The 22,222-nt window shown below is 36.8% G+C and overlaps 1 protein-coding gene and 1 long non-coding RNA gene across 25 annotated transcripts in view; one reads left to right on the top strand and one right to left on the bottom strand.

Moving 5' to 3' along the window:
- cacna1db (calcium voltage-gated channel subunit alpha1 Db) overlaps positions 1–22,222 on the bottom strand; it is a 104,008-nt gene that overhangs the window by 40,199 nt on the left and 41,587 nt on the right. For 16 of the 22 annotated variants that reach the window (XR_015777541.1, XM_088082385.1, XM_088082384.1 and 13 more), the window contains exons 4-10: positions 18,544–18,683; positions 16,869–17,011; positions 13,963–14,115; positions 11,787–11,983; positions 8,759–8,862; positions 8,279–8,448; positions 994–1,068 (exon numbers count right to left, since the gene is read on the bottom strand). Coding sequence is in view for 21 of the 22 variants with exons in the window: in XM_088082385.1 (XP_087938511.1) it covers positions 994–1,068; positions 8,279–8,448; positions 8,759–8,862; positions 11,787–11,983; positions 13,963–14,115; positions 16,869–17,011; positions 18,544–18,683 (982 nt within the window). In the remaining variant the exon portion in view is untranslated. The remainder of the gene's footprint in view (positions 1–993; positions 1,069–8,278; positions 8,449–8,758; positions 8,863–11,786; positions 11,984–13,962; positions 14,116–16,868; positions 17,012–18,543; positions 18,684–22,222) is intronic. The other 6 variants (XM_088082380.1, XM_088082389.1, XM_088082390.1 and 3 more) reach the window with 1 other exon arrangement.
- LOC148188757 (uncharacterized) lies at positions 3,985–8,628 on the top strand. 3 transcript variants are annotated; one of them, XR_015777543.1, is made up of 4 exons: positions 3,985–4,402; positions 5,138–5,267; positions 5,348–5,543; positions 5,964–8,628. It is a non-coding gene; the product is annotated as an uncharacterized LOC148188757 (long non-coding RNA). The 3 variants fall into 3 exon arrangements; XR_015777542.1 differs by having other exon boundaries at positions 3,985–5,267; XR_015777544.1 differs by lacking the exon at positions 5,348–5,543 and having other exon boundaries at positions 3,985–5,267.

Raw genomic sequence — 22,222 nt, 5'->3', positions numbered from 1 at the left:
CCAGACCTGAGTCAAATTGAACTTTGTAAATTTTATGAAACCATTTATCAATTGGAAACATCCGAACACAAATGTTGTTACTCAAATGAAAGAGTTTGCTTGTTGAATGTTGAATATTTTCAGTACTGACTGCAATGTCAAGTTGAAATATTTGATTAAACTATTTGGTCCAGGTCTTTATGCTGCAACAGGTATTAGTTACATAGTCACAGGGTTATGGCATACAGTATATTTGAAATCATACATACTGTCCATGCAGAAAATATTGTCTTTAAAAATGACAAATGAAAGGAAAATGACAATGACTGGATGAGGGATCTGAACACAAATATAAGATAATTCCGTTTACTACTGACCAAAAATATAGTAAATGCACTCATGAAATCAACTGAAAACATTATTATGTATTTCTATACATTACAAGATGTGTCAGAATGTAATATTTGAACTGTTATTAAAATACAGTGTTTTAGAAGTAAATAATTGGCTTATTACACACTTAAACACTTTGAAGTTGATACTGTACATGTGTTTCTGTGTCATATATGTGCTAGATGTTAAAGCATGTTTGAGAACAATGGCAGTCTCTCTTGTTTGTGTTATTCATAACATTATTTTTGTTGTTCTATCCTCCCACATGGTGACACAGAGGTTGAAGGTTGAATTTTCGATTCATCAGCCTTTTGTCTGTTCTACATCACAACGTGTTGATTCAGGCCTTCGTTCGCTGGTAGCGGACAATGTGATGCAAAGCTCAAAAGACTTTATTCATAACGGATGACGAGATATATGTGTTCATTGAAATGAATTTGCTTTGACGAGAATGGTAAGGATAAGACATTTATTAACGAAACAAAGGGCATGCAAACACAAAAGCACAAACAAGGGCATGAGCAAAGCACATGCAAGCAGAGGCGCCTTCCAGAACAAAGATGGTCTGTCCTTATGAACATGCGCAGAAAAACACGCACTCTCAGACACTCGCACATTTACCCTGTGTCTCTGTGGACTGAGTGAACCAGCCAAACTTTCCTTTCTTCTTCTCAGTGAGATCAGCCAGTGTGACCCCTTGGTGTTACCAACATGCAGTTCACACAGCCAGACAGCAGAGGAAGCAGTGAGTCAGTACACAGCAGAACAAGAGAGAGAGGAATGTACGGCAGGAGACAGCTGCAATACAAACTACAGTACAGACACAGCTACCAGCTACAAAACAAGTGTACACAACATACAGTACTATCTTCTTGCGGACTATTTTGTTGTACACTGTAAATTATTCACTTCTAGCATGAAGGGGATTGGCACATAGCAGTCAAGAGGAAGGTTACACAGACCTTGAGACAGTACAGGAAAAGGACTATTTTTTTTAATATTCACAAGGATTTATGGCGCATGTGCTGCATAAATGCTGACATGAGAATAAAAAGTCTCAGAAAAGTTTACTGACATCTGGCACTAAATACTTGCTAACTCAAGTAAGACAGTAGGGCTGAACGATGACTTGTCATCAGACTGACATCACGATGTAATCAAATAATTTTTAAGTCACAAAAGCTGCAATTTTTTTCAACTCTACAAAATCAACCACAGGGTCAGAAAGACATGGGCTTCACAGGTCTTCATTTGACAAATGCAAATGAGAGCAGATGAAGAAAACAATTGAGTTTAATGCCACACGTTAGATTTGATGCCCGCAGTATTACTGTGTGCAAAAAGGCAAAGGCCGGCAATTGTAATCCACATGTTTACATATAGTGTGTGGTCAAGGCAGCAAGAGAGAGAGAGAGACAGGAATTGCAACGAGAGCTGGTGATTGGTGCAGAAAATCCATGTTCTTCCTGACCATGGTTTGGAAGCTGAAGTAAAAGTGGTTAACCTGTTGACAAAAGTTGTAATATTCTTCTGACACTGAAGGTTTTCACATATCAATAACTAAAAAATTATTATTAATATCACTTCAAACATATATTCACCTCATCAATACACATACGCCTTGCCTACATGGAAGAGATGTTTACATTCTGACTTTATCCAATGTTGTATTGGATATAGTATAAAATGACTGCTTGAGTATAGTGGGTTATACGGACATAAGGAACTTTTTTTAAAAATTGCAAAACAAATGTCTATCGCAATCTTAATTTTTCCATCTCGTTCAGTCCCATATGTTAGTAGTATGTTTTAGACGGTAACTGTTTATAAGTCAGGCTTATATAGCTTAATGCAGATACACTAGTGGTGTTTATGTCAGCCAATAAATACCAAGACGGTGCAGTACAGAAATGTCAATGATATGTTTGAGGTATTTTTGAAACACAGTCATCATTGCATTGTCTGCACAATATCTTGCTCAATACATACTGTATATCTCAAAATTCTTTACAAAAAAACAAACACACAAACCAAATTCTCAGCAGTATGAGTCTAAAAAATCCACTATTAATATCAGTTTCTGGAAAGAGAAACTGTTATTATAACATAAGACATAAGAGGATAAGCAATTAACAAGACTTTAGAAAGATAAAAAGAAAACAGGAGGCCAGGAAGAGAAAAAACGTTGGAGACAAGAGAAGAAAATAAGTACAAACAAAAGGAAGAAAAGGGAGAAAAAGGGAAAAAACTAGTGTTAGCAGCAATCTACAGACAAATTTTTACAAGGCACACAGTCCCTGCAGGAATCATGGAGAGAAAGTGAGTGTGTTTTTTTGGGTGTCTTATCTAAAACAACAGCAGCAACAGAGGGAAAAGCAGGGCAGTTACTGGAGGACATAATATTTCTGACTGGTGCACATGTACTGATTGCACCTTGAATGCTTTTAAGGCACTATAGCATTATGTCAAAACCTGCCACGCACATTACCTACAGTAAAACCCTGCCACCCACAACTGACCCTTCCTAAGTCCGCCCCTTCGCTCTGTGCTCCAATTACAGATGAGCAAGCCTGGAACGTGGCTGAACCTCGTCAACTTTTGCTTTTGGTGTTTTATTTAAATATGCTAAGTGCTAATTACAAATGTAGGAGTTAGACTAATGTCAGATCAACATCACCCGGTGTGCTTCCTTCTTATTTCTGTGATATTGTTAAAGAGATTTAGAAAAGGACAGATTGGACAGGTTGGTTGTTAACATATTTTTAAGATGAGATGAATTTTTTCGTTAACCACATCAAGGCTAACATTCCTTTGTTTATTATATCCCTGCAGGACTATGTGCTGCCCCAAAGTAACCAACACAACTCTCTACAGTAACTCTCTAAAGTAAGGACATAATAATGTTCAGCACCATGGTTAGATCCACTGGAGGAGAACTGAGTTGTTTCAGCAAGGTAGAATAAAACAAATGTAGTACAGATTTTCTTGACTTGAACCCTCTTCATATTCAACAAACAAACCAACCTTCAATATAGCAATAAAAAAGCTTACTTATTTTATTTTAGTGTTTTATTTTTAAAACATAAGATTTCAAAAATGGGATTGATTTGACTACGTAATTAACGGTAATTAATCACAACTTTGCCCAGTTTAATGTTTTAAGCTGTAATGTATAATTTCAGTTAGTTTGTTTAGTGTTTGCTCAGCAGAGATTTAACAATGAAAATAAATTAATTAATCACTTTCATTGAGGCAGATTGAAGAGTGTAAGTGGAATTTTGTGAAATGTTGCCTTGATCAGCTTTAAGATTTGCCAAGTCAAATGCTTAATTTTACAAATGAGACTAAAGAAACACATATTAAAATCCTAAAGGCCGGCTGAAAGTGATACACTCACTCTCAGCCAGCCTGGATAGGGCTGTATGATGACGTGAACAGCTGGACATGGTCACTGGCAGATAAAACTTTCTACAGAGACCAGGAGACCGCAGTGAGGAAAAATAATGGAGAACACTGCACACAGTTGTATGATAATAGATATTGGAATGATGTGAAAAACCCTCTGCATCAGTCTGCTTTGATGCCAGAGGTGAGAATTATAGCTACCAATCTATAGTTATGTGCCTTGAATGTTAAGTTTCTGTTCCAATTTCATCAGTTTCTCACTCATCAAAGTCTACTCTTTTTTTCTCTGCTTCATTTTTAGACATGGTAAGGTGGCAAAAAAATACTCTTGTTAACATTTCCTATGATATCAATCATTATTTGTACAAATGCATTAGTTTACTGATGTGGTTCCTCATGTCTTAACGTATTTATCATGGCATGAATACTGCCAGAGATTGGATGGCAAACTACTGTACATGTACAATACTTCTGCACAAAATGTCACTGTAGAATATTTTCAGGGTTGAATGAAACCTTTGTCCTCATTAACAACTCCATGACACGGACTGCAGCGCAGAGCTACTGCAGAGCACATCACACAGACCTGACCAGTGTGAGAAATGGGGCAGAGACTACAGTCAAGGTAAGGGGTAATACAATTATTACACTTTTAGATGTAGATTTAGGTTTACTTTCTTTGCAGATAAATTGGGAAAAAATAGCCAATGTCCGAGTGTGTGGACAGTTAATATGTAGTGGAAATCAAGTGATTATATTTTAAAGGTCTCAATAGCTGCCTTGATGACAATGGAGCTAATGGAAAGTTTAACTACCAGTTTTTTTTTTTAAATTTGAAAGGGTGCCAATAATTATTATCCCACCAAATATGTCATAACTGAAAATACTTGTTTGTTTTTCAAAGTCTGTTAAAAAAGTTCTGAGAGTGAGGTTGGTAAAAAAAGGACTCTTCTCTGGATCTGTATGACCCTGTTGTGATGGAGAACCTCTTAAAGCAGGTTAAATATATGATCTTTGTAATTTTTTCATAAAAATAGGTGAAATTATGTATATTATGTAGCTGATAACTCAGAGCAACCTAAATACAGAAAAATGTACAGTGTAAACATTTATGTCATCATTGTTGAATGTTGACTTGGATTTATAAAAATAGATGCAAACAATGGAACAACTATACTCTAACTGGGAATACAAAAAAATTTACACATAACTGCTTAAATATAGGTGTGAAGCAGGGTGCTCAAAACACAGAGTTCCCAAGTTTGAAAAATGTAAAAAGGTATGAGGATTTGGTAAAGTGTGTTAAGTGAGAAATTCTCTTTAAGTGATAATCTGGAAAGTAAATCTTTCTGTATTTCAGCTCAAACAGTGGCTAAATAAGAAAGGAGTGACTGAAAACATCAAAATGAGCTGGAGGAAGCAGTAGGATGGAAAGGTCTTTCACAAGGAGGAGAAGAAGCCAAAGAAGAGGAAAACACACAAGTCATATGGTATGATTATGGTGAAAAAGGAAACATTAAAGTGTGAGAGTTGCTTTGCTGCAGGTATAACAAGAGCTGTCTTTGTTTAGACTGTGATGGACAATGAATACTAACAACCTGTCACGGCTACCAGCAGAGGAACTGCAGGCCAAAACATATAAATGCAATGCGATGCTGATTTGCATTTAACAATGCGGATCCTGACAGACGGTTCTGTGTCAACACTGGACGCATACAATTTAACAAATAACCCTCTCAGTGCTGGGGGCGGAGGGTTGGGCAAAGGTGAGATATAGATTTAATGAACTGTTAGTATAAAAGATACTCTATATCAATATTTTAATGCTTTTTTATTTCATCTTTGTCTCAGTTTTTTTTTATTTATTAATGCAAAAATCTTCAAATAAGTAAAAATATATTAATTGTAAAAAAAAAAAAAAGCCATGTTTTTGCCTTTATGATATGTAAAATAAGAACTATCAAATTGTTTGTGTATTTCTGCCTCCTGAAAAGCAACTTACATACAGTAAAACAGTTTGGATATCAATATGTTATTATTTTTGAAACTGGACTTTTATTAAATAAGTGGTACCGATAATAAAGGAACTATAACTTAACTGAAAAGGTAAATAATAATAACAGTACATGTCCAGTTTGTGATGATTAAACATTTTCACTATGTCACTTGTATCCTTGCTCAAACAGAGGTTGGCGGACAGAGGTGAGCAAACACATCAGCCTGAGCTGGAGGAAGCGGTTAAATGGAAAGATCGGCCACAAGGAACAGAAGTAAACAAAGAAGAGGAAAGCTGTTACAAAAATGAGGAGTGTTTCTGAAAGAAACTTTTAAAGCTATTGTTAAGCTAAATGTAAACTTTCTTCCTTTTACGGTTGTCTTTTATGTAACGTGCCTCAATATGTTCACAGGAGTTTTGTCGAAAATTATGATTATATACATTCTTGTTATGGTTTCACCTGATTAGATAAGCGAACTTCTAGAAACTTCCTTAAAGCCCCTGCGGTTTGTGCAAATGTTCATGTAACTCTAGAATCTTTCAAATTAATTTAATATCAAACAAAGTGGCAATCTGAGTGAAAATTGCTGTAGTCTACAGTTCCTGTTGCCTTTAGCCCATTAAAAACATATTGACACATCATTACCCAAGCACAGTGGGTATTTAAAAGATTAAAAAAATAAACAAGGAAAATATTTAAATTGTAAATTAGATAATTAGAACACAAGATTATGTTGTCACTCCAAACTACCTAAACTGCTGCTTGTGCTCTTGCTTCATCTGTGAGTATACAACAAATGACTTAGCAAATTTCAAAAAAGACACCCTGCAGGCTTCATTTAAGGATGCACAGTAGATTAGGTTATATATAGGTTAAAACTAGCACATTATTTCTGAAACACAGAAAGAGTCTGTAGCCTCTATTAGTGGCTGCTTGCATCATGTAGAAACACATGATGAGAGACTGTAGACCGCTGCAGAGTACACAGCAGGAAGCACACACCTGTTGCTTCCATCTAATCAAACAAAAAGATCATATCACCAAAAACACTGGTACATTTCCTGACACCACATGCCCCTCATCTCCTACATTATACATGTATTATTAAGGTCATCTACAACAAACAGAGGAAAATAAAAGGAATAACATTGCAAACTGAGTTTTAAAGTGACAATACTTAAAGTTTTTATCAAACCGAATTACATTACAGATTCAAAAATAACTACTAAAGAGAAACAGGTTTAACTGTGAAAGAGTGTCAGAATACCACTATTGTTTTATAGAATAAAGACAGCCTGATATATATAGGAATCATATATTGATGATTAAGTTTTAGTAAATAATAACTTCATTTTTTTTATAGATACTCTTACAATACTTTATGCAACTACCCACACCTCATTTATTCAAAGTCAATCCTCATTTTTAGTCTGGGGCAGCCGCCTCCTAGTTACTGTACCAGTCAAACCAGTAAGTGTAAATGGATTCTAGTTATGTGAAGTCTGGTTTTCTCATCAGAACAGGGTGCAAACACAGTTTCCACACTTCCAAATAAGCAATATTTTTCTTTACACACACAACCAAACATCCACAGTTACCCCTGTGTTGTCATGGTGACAGCACACACAAGGCCATGCCATAAAGAAGACAAAATCTCACAGAGCTGCTGTCGCCCACTTTGTTACTTTTACCTCAGAAGTCGCTACCAAGGTTGACAAAGTCACAATTTTCACTCACTTACTTCACAGCACTGTTGCACCATCCCAAGGAGTTTTTATGTTTCGTTTTTTTTTTTAACTCCTGTAGCATTTATGTCGGGGGGAAAAAAAACAGAATTGATAAGAGGCAGTATATTCCTCTGAGTAGCACACATGGTGGCTGGTTCCAATTAAAGGGGAACACAACTGCCCTAACCTGCCCTAGTTTATGTCTGCTCTGATCAATGCATGATCATGAGCATCTTCATGCACAATGAATAATTATTATATACATTATTTGTATGTGTAACAGTTTAAAACTGTATACACAGTGTGATACCAGAGCGCACTGTGGTTCACGTACAACAGATTTATATTTCTATCCTTGACCATATAGCAGCAGCATAACATTTATACAGTCAAGATGTAAGGACAAAATATAAGGACAACGTAAAATAGTATTGGTCAGACTACATGAAAGTCTCAGTCAACATCTAATTGTGGGAAAAGCCATGTATTATTTGCAGAGCCTGCCACTGTGTCCCAGATACAATGAAACATTTTCTTTTTTGATACATTAAAGGCATTGGTGAGCTTGAGCTCAGAGTGGAATAACAACAAATAGATGAGTAATGGTCTGCCCTCCTCACCTGCCTCCTTCTCCATGAATGAGACAAAGACATGTGCAACATCATTTAAAGGCCCAGGAATGCAAGGATCTGTAACTCAAACTTACATCTTCAATCTTCATTTTCCTGCTTTAGATAAGGATAGAGGGACAAAGCGGATTAAAGCCAGGAAACTCACGGTTACGTTTGCCCTCCTCATCTCCCTCCTCCTCGTTCTCGGGGTCGATGTCCTCGGCCTGGGTGATCCAGTCCAGGTAGCCTTTCAGGTCTTCCTCTAACTGCTGCTTCTCACGCAGCTTCTGGAAATCTCCCCGAGCCTTGGCCTTCTCTCGCTCTTTGGAAAACTCTCTGGACAGGGCAGAGCATAATGACTGTCAAACCTGAGTCAGATAATACTGTACAGAATCAGAAGAAACACCAAACAATCAATCCACCCATTTTTGTAACCTGCTCATCCTGTTCAGAGTAACACAACTGAGAATCATATGGCTACTTCTACTTAAAAAATTAAAAACATACTGAACCATTTCCGATTGTGTCTGAAAGTGTTCTTAGTTTTTGTTACTAATTGGTGGCATTAAGCACATCAGAACAAGTCATAAAACCCAGCAGGAAAACCCCCCAGGAAAACATAATGTTAAAAGCACAACAAACCTACCCACTTAACACACCCAAAACCAAGTTGAGAACAAAAAAGGATCCAAAGATGACCAGACTGACAAAGTAGACCCACGGCAGCTCAAAGCCCATTGCATCATTCATCTAAAGAGAAACACAGGTATAGAAGGAGACATATTAGATATACTTTATTCGTATTTCATGTTTCATAATTGTGCACATATTCTCTCATTATTTTTCTTATTTGTTCAAAACTGATCAAAAATTCTTTCCCGTTTTATAAAACTTGTCTGAGTGAATTGAACTGTTGCGCTCTATTAAACTCAGAGAGACTCATAACTCATGAAAAGATCTAAAAATTATGGAACAGAAAAAGAAAGCGAAAGGGAAGGAAATCTGCGCAGACACATACACACACCAGTGTAATATGTGTAATATGTATGTAGTATTTTTCTACCAAATGGTTTTTACAGCTGGTTTAGTGTTGCAGCTTGGCCAATGGGCTGGGAGGTCGGTTTGTGCAGTGTCTGTGATTATTCACATCTTTATATGTCACGAATAGTATTACTTGTACACTGAATTAATGAAAAGAAATTATTTAATTCTCTTTATTTGCCAGGTTTACAATTTACCTCCAGGCACAGGGATTATCATGATGACATGACTGTAAGTAAACACATGGAGTGTCAGTGGTGTAATTGTGTAGTGCAGGTTTTTGTGCACCTTTACAGATTACAGATTAGTTAATTTGTCTGTAGCTCTATGAACAGGACCCTTCATTTATATTTTCATCAACAGTATTTCTACAATCATTAAATTCTGCAACTATCATACTCGAAATAACAATAATTTGAAACCTTAAATCAGCCGAACATATCATTTACAGTGTGGTAGAGGTTTAGTGATAAGGAAGGAACTGCCATTTTATTTTTTAAATTACCTCCTGCATAATTCAAGAAAACTTTTAAAGACTTGTTTTTATCGCCCATTACCTATGTAATTTCGTTTTATTTTATTGCTTTGTGTACTTGTGTTCATGGATGTCTGTTAGGGTGCAATTTTGTCTTTATTCTTTCCCTCCTTTACATCCTTGTAATATTTACTCCTTTATCTAACGGATTAAGGTATACCCAGGAAAATGACCAGGCCCCCCTGAGGGTGATTTGCACCTCTCCGTCAAATTTCACATTTGTGACAGGGAATTAAACATACTGTATGTTGCTCACTTTCCAAATTCAAAAAATAAAAAATAAATCCCCAATACCTGAGGTATGATTAATATTGTGTAAGAAATGTCTACAAATGTTAAAATTGTTGCTCTTTTTTTGTTTACTCATATGAAAACATGCTTATTAAAGATGTTGGTATAATAAGCTTAAGCTTCAGCCCGCACCTTTTGTCTATATTTTTTGTTTTTCTTTATTTTTTTTCTTTTAATTTCATGCATGGTTGTAATTAATTCTTTATTATGTGCATTTTTTGTCAACAAACCCAAAATAAATTGCTGCTACTACTATTTTATGTTGTTTAATTATATGCTAATTTGTTTTGTTGTTGTTGTTTTGCATATGTGTAATCAACTAAACTAAACTGACTAAACTACTTTTTAGAGTAAAAGCCTATGTTGTGTCACTACCCCAGTACTGGAATTTCATTAAAAAGTAAGTGACTGGAGGCAGTTCAACAACCATAAAGTCCCTCAGAGGGAAAGATAACTTCAGAGAGCTTCAATTAAAACTGGAGCAGAAACTGTGGCCACTAGAGGGCACCATGTGAGAGACAACAGGGATAGTAATGAGTAGAGGAGACATTAGTGGATACCTATTAGTAATGGGGATGTGGCAAACGACCACACTACAGAGCTAAAGTGCCTTTTAATAGAGCATTTATCAATGAGACACTGGGAGTTGATAGCTGAAGTGTGTCCATTTATAACCACAAACTGGCTTTTTACACTGTCCAAAAAACAACTTCATGCTCAACACACAACTTTTCTTCGCCCCATTCACTTCTACTTAAACACCAATATTCCCTCTGAAAAAAACTCCCTACAAGCCGAAATAGCAGAGACAACTCTGCCTTCAGCCACAGCACCATACACAGCCGCCCACCCTGTTGCAATATCTGTGGAAAAGGTCAGAGGTCAGATTTAATCTATCCATCTTTCTATCTGTCAATCTATCTATCCTTCTTTGATGTTTATCAAGTCTCCTTCCTTCACTGCTTAAACACTAGTATTAGCATGGGATTGCCATGGTAACACATACATGCATAAGAGAAGTAAAGAGTCTGAGGGAGAGAGAAAGGATGACAGGGACAGAGGGAGAGAGGTTCATTATTTCATAGATGAGGGTCTCATCAAAAAAAAAAAAGATGTGGGTGGATTGTGATGAAAACTCACTCTGAGTTGAGCGTTGACGCTGAGTGTTCGGCTAATTAAAAGCTGTTGGTGATTTTTTGCTAATGAGAGGCTGAGGGTTTTGAAGTGAGACTGGCTCTTTCAGTTTTAAAATACTTGTTATCAACTAAAAGAAGGGTGATGGTTCAGACTCAGGCTACAGCTCTCAATAAGGACTTCCTTGTAATTAAAAAAAATCTTGAAGCTTGAATTTGGAGCGGACTGAAACAGAATGTCCTTTGAGATTTTGTACATTAAGGGCCTAAATGATTATGTTTCTGCAGATTTTCAGTAAAACAAAACTTTTGTGTATCATCTTATTCATCTTGTCCATTAAATGAGTGTTTCTTGAGGTAAGATATGACTTTTAAGATATGATGTGATATTTAAGATATGACAATTACATAACCTAAAAAAAGAAAAAAATTAATGTGCTCTCTAGCAAATGGGGGTAATCACGACAAATAATCTAAACATGTCACCTTGTTTTTATATGTAATGTTAAAAAACACCCAGCATGTCATCAGTATATTTTAAAAAATACTGGGAGTAACACAGTATTTTATAAGCTTCTGTCCAAATCAAAAATATCAAAGGATGGATTAATAAACCAAAAATATTGAGACCCATTGGCCTTCATGAATCTAATTTTGATGCAGTGTTAGATTACCCAGTAGAGAACGTCAGTCCAGCCCTCCATGGTGATGCACTGGAACACAGTGAGCATGGCAAACAAAAAATTGTCAAAGTTGGTGATGCCGTTGTTGGGGCCTTGCCAGCCCTCTTTGCACATGGTACCATTAAGCAGGCAATGACGACCGTGCCCCGATACCGCACACGGTGTGGGCTCTTCTTCCGCCAGGGCACCTGGTGGACACAGGATTAGACAAATGACTCAACTCATCCAAAGTATTTCTACTGATGTATAATAAAAACTACAAAAAGTTTAAACTGACTTAAAAACATTGACGCTAATATCTCCAAGGTTTGTAATCGATTCATTAAAAAAAGTGATGTGTACATAAATCCACATTTAAGCAAAAGTAAATGCACACGAGCCAGATGGGGAGCCATTTTTCATCAGTAGTCCCTTGCCTGATGTTAAAAGGCATCTTTTAAACACCTCATGAGCCGCCTGCACTGATGCATCTGCATTGTAACTAACTGCTTTCAGTTTGAAATGAAAAATAAATGACACCTCTGTGTTCTTAAATCTCACCTCAAACCCTTTAAATGAAATCCTGTCTTACCAGCATCCTTTTGCTACTTACAGTGCAGCGCTGCCATTATAACACTCTTACTCAAACAGTTTTTTCATCTCCTTTTACTGATTATGCCAAATATTGTCATTACATTACACTAATATTTTATTCTTTTGTATTATTGCGTATTCTGGTGTCAAAAATATCAATTTACCAATACATTACAATTCTAAATATTTCCAGTTTCAATAAGTACAAGCTTATTATAAGGGTTTACTGAAGTAATTCTACTGACTTCTGCTACTAACCACACCTTATTTAAAAAAAAAAAGAATGTTATGCCCTCAATGTCAGTTTTTTTTTCCCTATGGTATTAAATATATTCATATATTAATATATTTCCTTAAATTATTGTATCAAAGTCTGAAATTCCTGTATCCTAACAACACTATTCTTTTGTCATAATTTATCTTTTGTCTCTTCTTTTCTCCTACTCCTTTGTTCTTATGTCCTGTAACAGCATTTTCCTTTGATTTGAAGAGTGGTAATTATGATTATCATCATTTTCATAATTACTCTATAAGGAGATAATCATACACAGTTATTTAAGCTGATCACTGAGCACAAAGAGATCAGCTGTCCATATATCCCTTCACACAGTCCTCTGGGTTACATTTCATTGCTGGATGTTCTGTCATCATGAGATAATTACATAATAACTGCAGAAAACAATGCACACACATACTGTATATATGCATAATCAATGAGCCCACAACATGTTAAACGTTCCCTACTTCTTAAAATATCCACAATGTGCGCACGCACACATTCACAAATACACACATCTACCCTTGTTCTGTAGTAGACATATGCCCCCTCCATCCACACACACACAAAGATCACAAGCTACAGTTAAGTGCCTTTCTCTGGGCAAACAGAGCAGACCCGGGCGAGCAGGGATTAAAGGGAGCTTCCATCTCGCTCCGTCATGAACTCTCAACTTAAGTCTACAATGCCTCTCCTGACGTCCACAAACAAACAGATCAAAGGGAGAAAGGAGAAAGCGGGGGAGATTAGGTGAAAGGTGTGTGAGAGAAACAGCCAACCAATCTCTGTGATTTCAGCTCTTGTCCGTCAGCCATTTTAGAATATGACTGTGGTTAAATACATGTTTGCCTGTATATATAGTGTGTTCATGCTTCAGTCAATTTATCTTTATTTCTTGAATAATTCTACCACATTTGAATCAATGCTGGAGTAAAGGTCAAGCCTGTTTACATAATAGCCAGATATTAGTCATTTAATCACTGGACTTAACCCACCATCTGTTGTTCTGTTCTGTTTTCAGCAGCTTGCCACCATTCACATACAAGGTACATGTGTCCATTCATTCTCAGGGATTAAAACCTGTGTTTATGCTGACATGAGACGTATATGTCTAGCCATACTGTAGGCTGGATGTGGGACTCAATAGAAAGAGGATTTAAAGGGGGCGGTGGGTGGGGTGGGTGGTGGGGTAGAATATATTGGATGAAATTCACCAGGCTAGACTCATCAACGCTGATACAGTGGTGAAAAAAATCAGACATACCAGAATGATACCAACAATTAAAAACAAAATAAAATGACTCAGCTCTATCATACCTGTTTGTGTAATATAGCATGTGGCATGCATTTTGCCAATGAAGAGCTCCAGGCCAATGATGGCGTAGATGATAATAACAAAGAGGACCAGCAGAGCGATGTGAAGCAGGGGAACCATGGCTTTAATAATGGAGTTTAAAACCACCTGTAAACCTGCAAGCACACACAGAAGCAAAGGTTAGTGGGAACACACAGAAACATTCATGTACACCCAGAGCTTTCCAAATTTTTAAGCTGCCTTTTGAGAAAATTAGAACCAGGTTATAGGTTAGAACATAATGTATGCCCAATGCTAAATAAAAATCATATGTGAATAAAACCTATGTGTGGTGCACACCAGAGTAGAAGAACATTAGACTAGAACCAGAATTAGCATTGGGTTTCTTTTTTTTATTAATCAAACAGCTTAGTCCAGAAATTCTGAGTAATTTAAATATAAGAAATAGGAGGCAACTTAAAACTAACAATTTTATTTGTATTACTGATTATTTTCAACAATTGTTTAAACAACTGATAAGCACAAAAAAGAAAACGGACAAATACACACTTATTGAAACACATGCAAGTAATTAAATCTATCAGTTGTTGTAATGGCATTATCTTTATCTCTCAAAACCTTGTGGTATCATTGAATAGGCACAAAAGCCAACAAACCACCTCTGTGGCAACAGCAAACAAGCTGAAATATGACAGCTTAATCAAACTGCACATACCATCTAACAATGACAAATGTTAAACTGGAACAGAAGTGAAAATGTCGTCTCAGCTCAGGTTGTCTTTCCCGGAGGTCCTTTCCTCCCTGAGACCACTAGATGATACATTGCTATGGCAACTCGAAGAATGCAGACACATTAGGGTATCTTCAGGTAAGGTCAAAAACAAACTGAACAGAAATAGTGAAGGAGGCAGTATCTCCTGGTGATAGAGGAACTGGGCAGAACAGCACGGGCTAAGCAGATATTTCTTTGCAGCGGAAGACTTTCACAATTTATCTTTAAATATTTAAGGTAATATTTCTAATCATAGATGCATAACAGATTTCCAGATTAAAAAATTTGAAATGTTATGTTATTTCTATTTCTTTTTAGGTAAAATGATTAAATGGCTGATGTTATAACAATCTTCAGTGTTGCGTACAAGGCAAAAATCAATTAAATACATTCAGTGTAGGTTTTCTCAAATTCAGTCTTGTGTTACATTATCTTGTTATGACAAGTTAAAAAGACTTCTGTGAAAAGAACTGTCATCCACAACAGTATGTATTGACAATGTCCATACAATACTCATCCAGTCTTCAGACTAAGAATTGACCTTCAAAGCACCTTTTAGGTACTTTACTGTACAAGCTCACATAGCAACCTTGCATGTTTTTCATGAAGACTGATGCATGCAACACTTGTTTTCTGTATGAACAAACAATTAAAATAACTTTAAGCTACATAAATAATTATGATCATACACAACAACCAGGCTAGGCTAGTACTACTTAGCTACTTTATTAATTTTACCACGGTGTTCAAACAAACTAACATTCAAGTTACGTCAGCTTAACCTTACTTAGCAGCTAACTGAGGTTTGCCACAGTGAAAGAAAAAAACAAACCCTCCCCGCTAGCTACGTTAGCTTATTGTTGCAAATATAGCAATGGTGTACAAAAACAGATTAATTAAAATATTCTTTTGTTCCCATTTGTTGCTGACTGAAGAAAATTAAAGTTTGGACTCCATTCTCACAAGTGCACCTGTACTAAAATTATACTGATCTGGACTCACTCAGCACACAAATGAGAGGAGTTGTGTTAGCTTTAGCTACAATGGCAGTCTTTGTATGTTTTTAAAAGTGTAGTTTTGTCCTTTAAAGATGTGAGTTTTTTTCTTTTTTACCAAGTAAAGACAGAGGTGCTCCCAGTCTTATTGCTAATGGCTAACATTAATTGGCTAAACTTTGCTAATATTAACTGGTACTAACTACCTACAATGATGCAAATAACAACACAAAGAAATCTTTTCAACAGTTTTTTTACTGAGCTACTCCAATTTTAGTTTATGTATAAATAATATCACCAACCTTTAAACACACTCACTTACAGCTAAGGTTAGAGTCCTGGCTGACATGAATGTTCTGTTTCTTAAAATCAGCCTTCAGAGGGTAGTATTTAGTCATTATCAAACCGCTGCACGTACAGGTGCCTTATTGATATAAATACATTAATTAATTAATTTAAAAGGGTTTTTTTACTTCAATTTTGTGTTTTAGAATGAAATATAATTTAAAATGTTGTTCGTGATAAGAAATTGAAATATGAACAATTATTATTAGAATTATTATTTATTGCTGGCTGTGGAAATCACGCACCCCACTGTACCCTTATGCTACTGCTAAATGGCCTTCTTTGTCCGTCCGCAGACTTTCATATTGTTTTTTTTTTTTTATAAAACTCTGCTTGGGCTGGTTACTTCTTACCTGTGTACACATGTAAAAACAAAAAACATGAGGCCTGTGCTCTCACAATATTTTCTTGATGTTGGTCCTCAGGGTTTGCATTGAACTTAGCAATAAAAAAGCTTTTATATATGCTGCCACTTCTTTTTGGAATAACTCCCTGAAAGACCTGAAATTGTTTGAGCTGATTACTACGGGGACTTAAAGTCACCTTTAAAGGATTGAGAAAATAGCACTTTTGATCAACATGATTGCTACTCAAATTTTAACTGAAATCAAAAATTGCACGTTTATGTATTTGACTGTTTTTGTGTTGCATGAAACATTTCATATCCAGGTTAGGGTTGGGGTGCATAGCTCCACCCAAAATCAACCTGAGTAGGCTGTGTTAAAGTGATTCAAGTCTTTACTTGAGACATGCTCAAAACTGCTTAAGACCTAAAAACAACTCTGTTTTAACTCACTAGGAACTCCAGAGACAAGGCGAAGGGGTCGTAGCACGCGAAAGGCTCGGAGGGCCTTGACATCAAACCCCCCAGGTTTGCCTCCAGACTGGCCGCCAGAGTCAGCATCTTTGGTTATCATCTCCAGAACGACACTGAACAACCTGATGGGGAAGAGGGGAGCAGAAGAGGTTGAGAAAGAGAAAGAATAGAGTAATGATTGAGACGTCATAAAACAGGGAAAATAACAGAAAAACAAGAGACAGAAAGCAACAACAAAAACGCAGCCATGCGTCGTCTTTGTACTGCTCCTGTCTACATGCACCTGTGTGTGCAAGTGTGTACTCATGCTCATGGTTTATGTGTGTGCGTCCTGTATGTCTGTGCATATTTACCTTTAGTTTTTCACACCTCAGCTCAGTTTACATTGAAGTCCTACTGGGGCCAGGTGGTCTACTGATAAAACATCACTCTGGCTGTGTGTGTATGTGTGTACGTGTTTGTGCAGACGTGCCCACGTGTGCATATGCAGAGACATTACAGCCATCTATCTACTGGACATGATGAAAATGATAAGCCGGTGAGCCACACAAATGACAGACAGCCAAATGTTTAGATGCTGGTGCAATTTATATGTGTGTGTGATTTTGTGTCAAAGTTCATGAGAGACTGTATAGGCAATAGCGTGTTTGGTTTAAACTCAAGTGTATCTAAGAAATAATCAAACTGTGTCTCTGTGTGTTTATGCCTTTGATGCTTTGCATATGCACGTACACATGTTTATGTGCCATAGAAATAGAATGAGATTAGAGTGGACATTTCCATTCAAATTAAAGTAGCAGGATGGTCAGAGTGGCAGCCATTTTTATGTGTACCATTGCCACTGCAACTGTTGTATCCTACATGCTAACTTCTTTTAAACAAATCGTTTTGCAGCAAGTCGTGAATTTAGAGAGATAAGATTTTGCAATAACAACCAAATGAACAGTTGAGTGGTACATTTTCCAATAAGCAATGCATTAAGAAATAGGCAATCCGTTACTGTTGAAATGTTACCAAAATTGTTATTTTTGTATTACTTTTGTTGCCATAAATTGCATGTTTGTTGAAAAATGATGCAAGCTAATCTTATTGCAGCAGCCTCTGAAGAATGAGTAAGAACCACTTCTCAGCTGAGTGGCAGAGACTGCAGGGAAAGTCTTGAGCAGATAAGCATTTTTTCACATGTAAATTGATGAATAAGGGTTTATTTCAGCCAAACCAGAGCTGGTGATTGTTGGAACAGTCGACTAACAAAGTAATCAACAAGACTAACTAAGATTATTATCTTAGATTATTATTTACCTGACTGGTCACCCCAGGTACCACCCCATTATGATTGGCTCTGCCCAGTCAGTTTAACCAGTAAATTATTTTTTTCTTTATAGATGCAATTCAGTTTTAAACCTGAGAGGCAGTAATGTGCCAGAGTAGTATTTAACCTGACTAATTTCACATACAAATAAATTGATACAAGTGGTGGTTTGGTTTAGTGCCATCAATTGGTAGGTTTGTTTATCTTTTAAACTAAACTATAAAAAGTAATCTAAGTAATCAAAGTTATCACAGTAGTTATGGGACACGTGTGCAAACAGTACACAGTTCAATGTCTATTCTACTCTGATTCTGTTTCTATGTGTGCTACCTATGAACTCACCCCACTATGACGATGACAAAGTCCAGCATGTTCCAGCCGTTTCTGACGTAGGAGTTTTGGTGCATGACCAGGCCGTAGGCAATAATCTTCAGAAATGTCTCTATAGTGAAAATGATCAGGAAGGCATATTCTACTGTTTCCTGTGTGGAGTTTGGGAAGGGGGTGGGAGAAAGAGAAGAGAAAAGAAAAGAGAAAAAAAGAAAAGAAAAGAAAAGAAAAGAAAAGAAAAGTTTATTCATCCAAGTTCACCCAAACTTTACCAAAGAAATGCACTGTGGGCTAAATATGCATTATGGGGATGCCAAAATAAGAGGTAGCGAGGCAAACAGGTATGAGGCACAACGACAACATTTTCCCTGGTAACCACAACAGTTGGCATGGCAACCAGTTTCCTTTTTTGGATTGACTTTGATCAGATCCACAGCCTCCTGCTGACTTACAATAAGAGCATGTCTTTGACAAAGTGTTAAAAATTGTCTAAGAATACATACATCTTACTTATAATCACACTCTGCTTTGCCACAGTACCCACAGTTTCAATGCCAATTCTGTAGCAAAAAAACAAACTGAACATAATACTTAGGCATGGTTTGGCACTGTTAAGAAATGTAGCCTCTGAGATTTGATGTACACATTACTTCTGGATGACATGTTGACTGTTTTACTGGAAATAAAAAAAGTATTTGTGAGCCAATGCAGTCTGGTGAAATGAGTTTGTGTCTATCAGCTTATGTGCATTTGTCATGACACCCTTTTTATGTGCAATTAAGCTCAGTGATGCAGCAAGAATAGCAGCAGCAATGCAGGGCTGAATCCACAGAGAAGCAAGATAAATTATGAATTTATGAGATCTGAAATCTACATGTAAGGAGGGATGTGAATCTCATGAGTGGGTGGAGTGACTGTCTGGCTGTAGGTATACTGTTTCTGTGTCATGTCCCATTTTGTGAGTAGCAGCCTCAATATGACACTGGTTTGGTCCAGGTTTCTGATTAAGCAACAAGATCTATACGAAACCATTTTGTATTATAGAAAATACTACTACTAATAATAATAATAATAACAATAATAATAATAATAATAATTTATAAAAAACTAGGCCACAAGTTGGCTGTTCATTCCATTACGAACTGAAGTAAGTAGTGATCACAAAAGGAAAACTGATTTTATTTACACACACACAGTATATATATATATATATATATATATATATATATACACACACACACAATTTAACATATTCTGTTGTTAAATACATTGGCATACTTTACATATGACTTTAAGTTATGATGAGCGTCTTACAGGCCCAGTGTGTATGATTTAATGGGGTTTAGTGCCATCGAGTGGTAAGGATTGCAGATTGCAACCAGCTGAAACTTCTCCTGATTAGAATTCCTTCAGAGTTCATTGTTCAGGAGGTTTTCATTAGGAGATGAATTATGCACAGAGGCCTCTTTCTCTCCAAAACAAACAGACAATAAACCACAGAAAAAAGCAGTTTCACGTTACAAAGTAGTACAAACTGTTCTGTTCAGCATGTCATCAAACGCCAACCAGGGGACGATTTATCTTCAGAGGTGTCCTCCTCTCCATAACAAATTTACCAGATGATTTAAACCGGTGAAAATATTGAATAAGCATGTTTTTCCGATGCTGTTAGGCTCATCGCTGAGGGGGTGCTACCTATGGTGGTCAACGTGAAAATGCGAATTCTGCTATCTAGACCCAGTTTTTGGTTTGTCAGTTCTGGGCTACTGTAGAAACATAGCAGTGCAATGTAGCGGGCTGCGTGGATGAGAACCTGCTCCTTATGTAGATATAAATAGCTTATTCTAAGGTCACAAAAACACAGCAATTCTTATTTTTAGGTTACCGTATGGTAAAGTAAACATACTTATCATATAATGTTCTATATCTGCCAAGATGTCCCCCCTAAATCCCACACACCTGACCTTTAAAGTGAGTTCACTTATGCTGGAAGAACACAATACGTGATGATTTTTTCGTTATTTAAAAATGTACATTGTCCTTTTCAAAGCAAGATCCATGGTCTAACTGCAGTATTCAAAGAAAAAAACTTAAACAAGAACTTCATTTTGTAAGCAAAGATACAACTCATGAAATATCTTTTGAGTGCTCAAGGTTTTCATCAAGCAGCAGCATTGTGAAACATGTCAAACACTGGCCTTTTATGGAGGGATGTGGGTGGAGAAGACCGGTATGAAATTATAGCCCTCCTGCCTTGGACCATTTTATGATGCATACCGGCAGCAACCCTCCTTATAAACACAGCACAGCAAGTGATGCATTTTACACTCCTAGTTTGGAATAAATTGAACTGGGCTCATAGCATGAGCAGTGATGGTCACACTGGATGAGTGGACAAAGAAACTCAAAAGATGTCACAGTGATACCATTACTGTTTGATTGACAGATGATCTCAGGGAAACACCAAAGCAATGAACACTTTGGAGAATGAACATGTCGCTAAAAGATAAATTTCAAGGCCAAACCCAAACGTCATCCAAGCAATGAAAAAGCTCTTCAGTCATACTGTATATCCTGCTGCATCATCAGCATGTTTCCATGGCAACACTGTGTCTGGCAACGGAAACAGATCCCTGAATTTGGACATTTCCACACACATCTATTTATTGAGCTTACACATTATTCCACTTTCTCACCTCCAATTTCTTTCTCTCTCACAGAAACACCTTTCACTCTCCTACGTACCATTTTTCTCTCCCTTTCTCTCTCTGTCTCTCCCACACACACTCGCTCTCTTTCTCTCTGTGCATGTCTCTCTCTCTTCGTCTCCCTCAATGCGAAAGGTTAGTGAGTCGGCAGATTTTAAGGCCCATTAAGCTAAGCACTCCTCTTGTTGATTTAAAGGACACAAACACAGAAGGTCCACATGGACAGCGCGCACAAAGACTCACACAGACACATTCATGCCCACTGAAAGACACTGACGACAACAGTTACACGCACACTCAGACTTCACACCCACACACTCAGGCAAGAGACCTGCAGTAGTACACACACTCCTGAAAGGCAGCAAGCCAACCAGACAGACAGTTTCACACAGGGATTATAGACGCTCCTGGCAATGGGGACTCAGCCACAGTTAGGATGTGTAATTAAACAGCAGCCATTGTTAAAACACTTCAGCTTCAGTTTGTTTTTGCAAGTTTTAGCCTAATAACCACATGTATTACCACATATTTAATTCAAATACTGACTATTTATCATTGCCTGGAGAAAAAGTTAAACTTTCAGAATGCATTTTCTTTTCAGTCAGCCACTGGATTTGATTTATTTCCTCAAAGTATAAAGATCATTCTGACTTTTAACTTGCTTGAGTTGTGTAATCCATTACAATCAGCATCAAGTGTGCAAACATTTCTAATGATAAAAATAGAAATAAACTATATCTATACAGAACCTCTCATACAAGACATACAGCACAACATTGTTCACAATAAGGGTATTATAAGCACAGAGTCCTGAACATGAACATTTTATTTAGAAAATCAGAGCTAGGTAAAGGCTAGCGCAAAGGGATGAGTTTTTAGCTTTCTTTTAAAAAATATCTGGTGAGCTGGCTTGTCTGATACCCATAAGTGGTGTTTCGGAGCTTTGGGGCGTTATTAACAAAGACTGCATCCCCAATTTTCTT

Source organism: Plectropomus leopardus, chromosome 9 (genome assembly GCF_026936395.1).
Source record: "Plectropomus leopardus strain MGB_pleo_1.0 chromosome 9, ASM2693639v1, whole genome shotgun sequence".
Classification (NCBI taxonomy): domain Eukaryota; kingdom Metazoa; phylum Chordata; class Actinopteri; order Perciformes; family Serranidae; genus Plectropomus; species Plectropomus leopardus.
The sequence above is the reverse complement of the archived record's forward strand: the minus strand, read 5'-3'. Positions and strand labels throughout refer to the sequence as shown.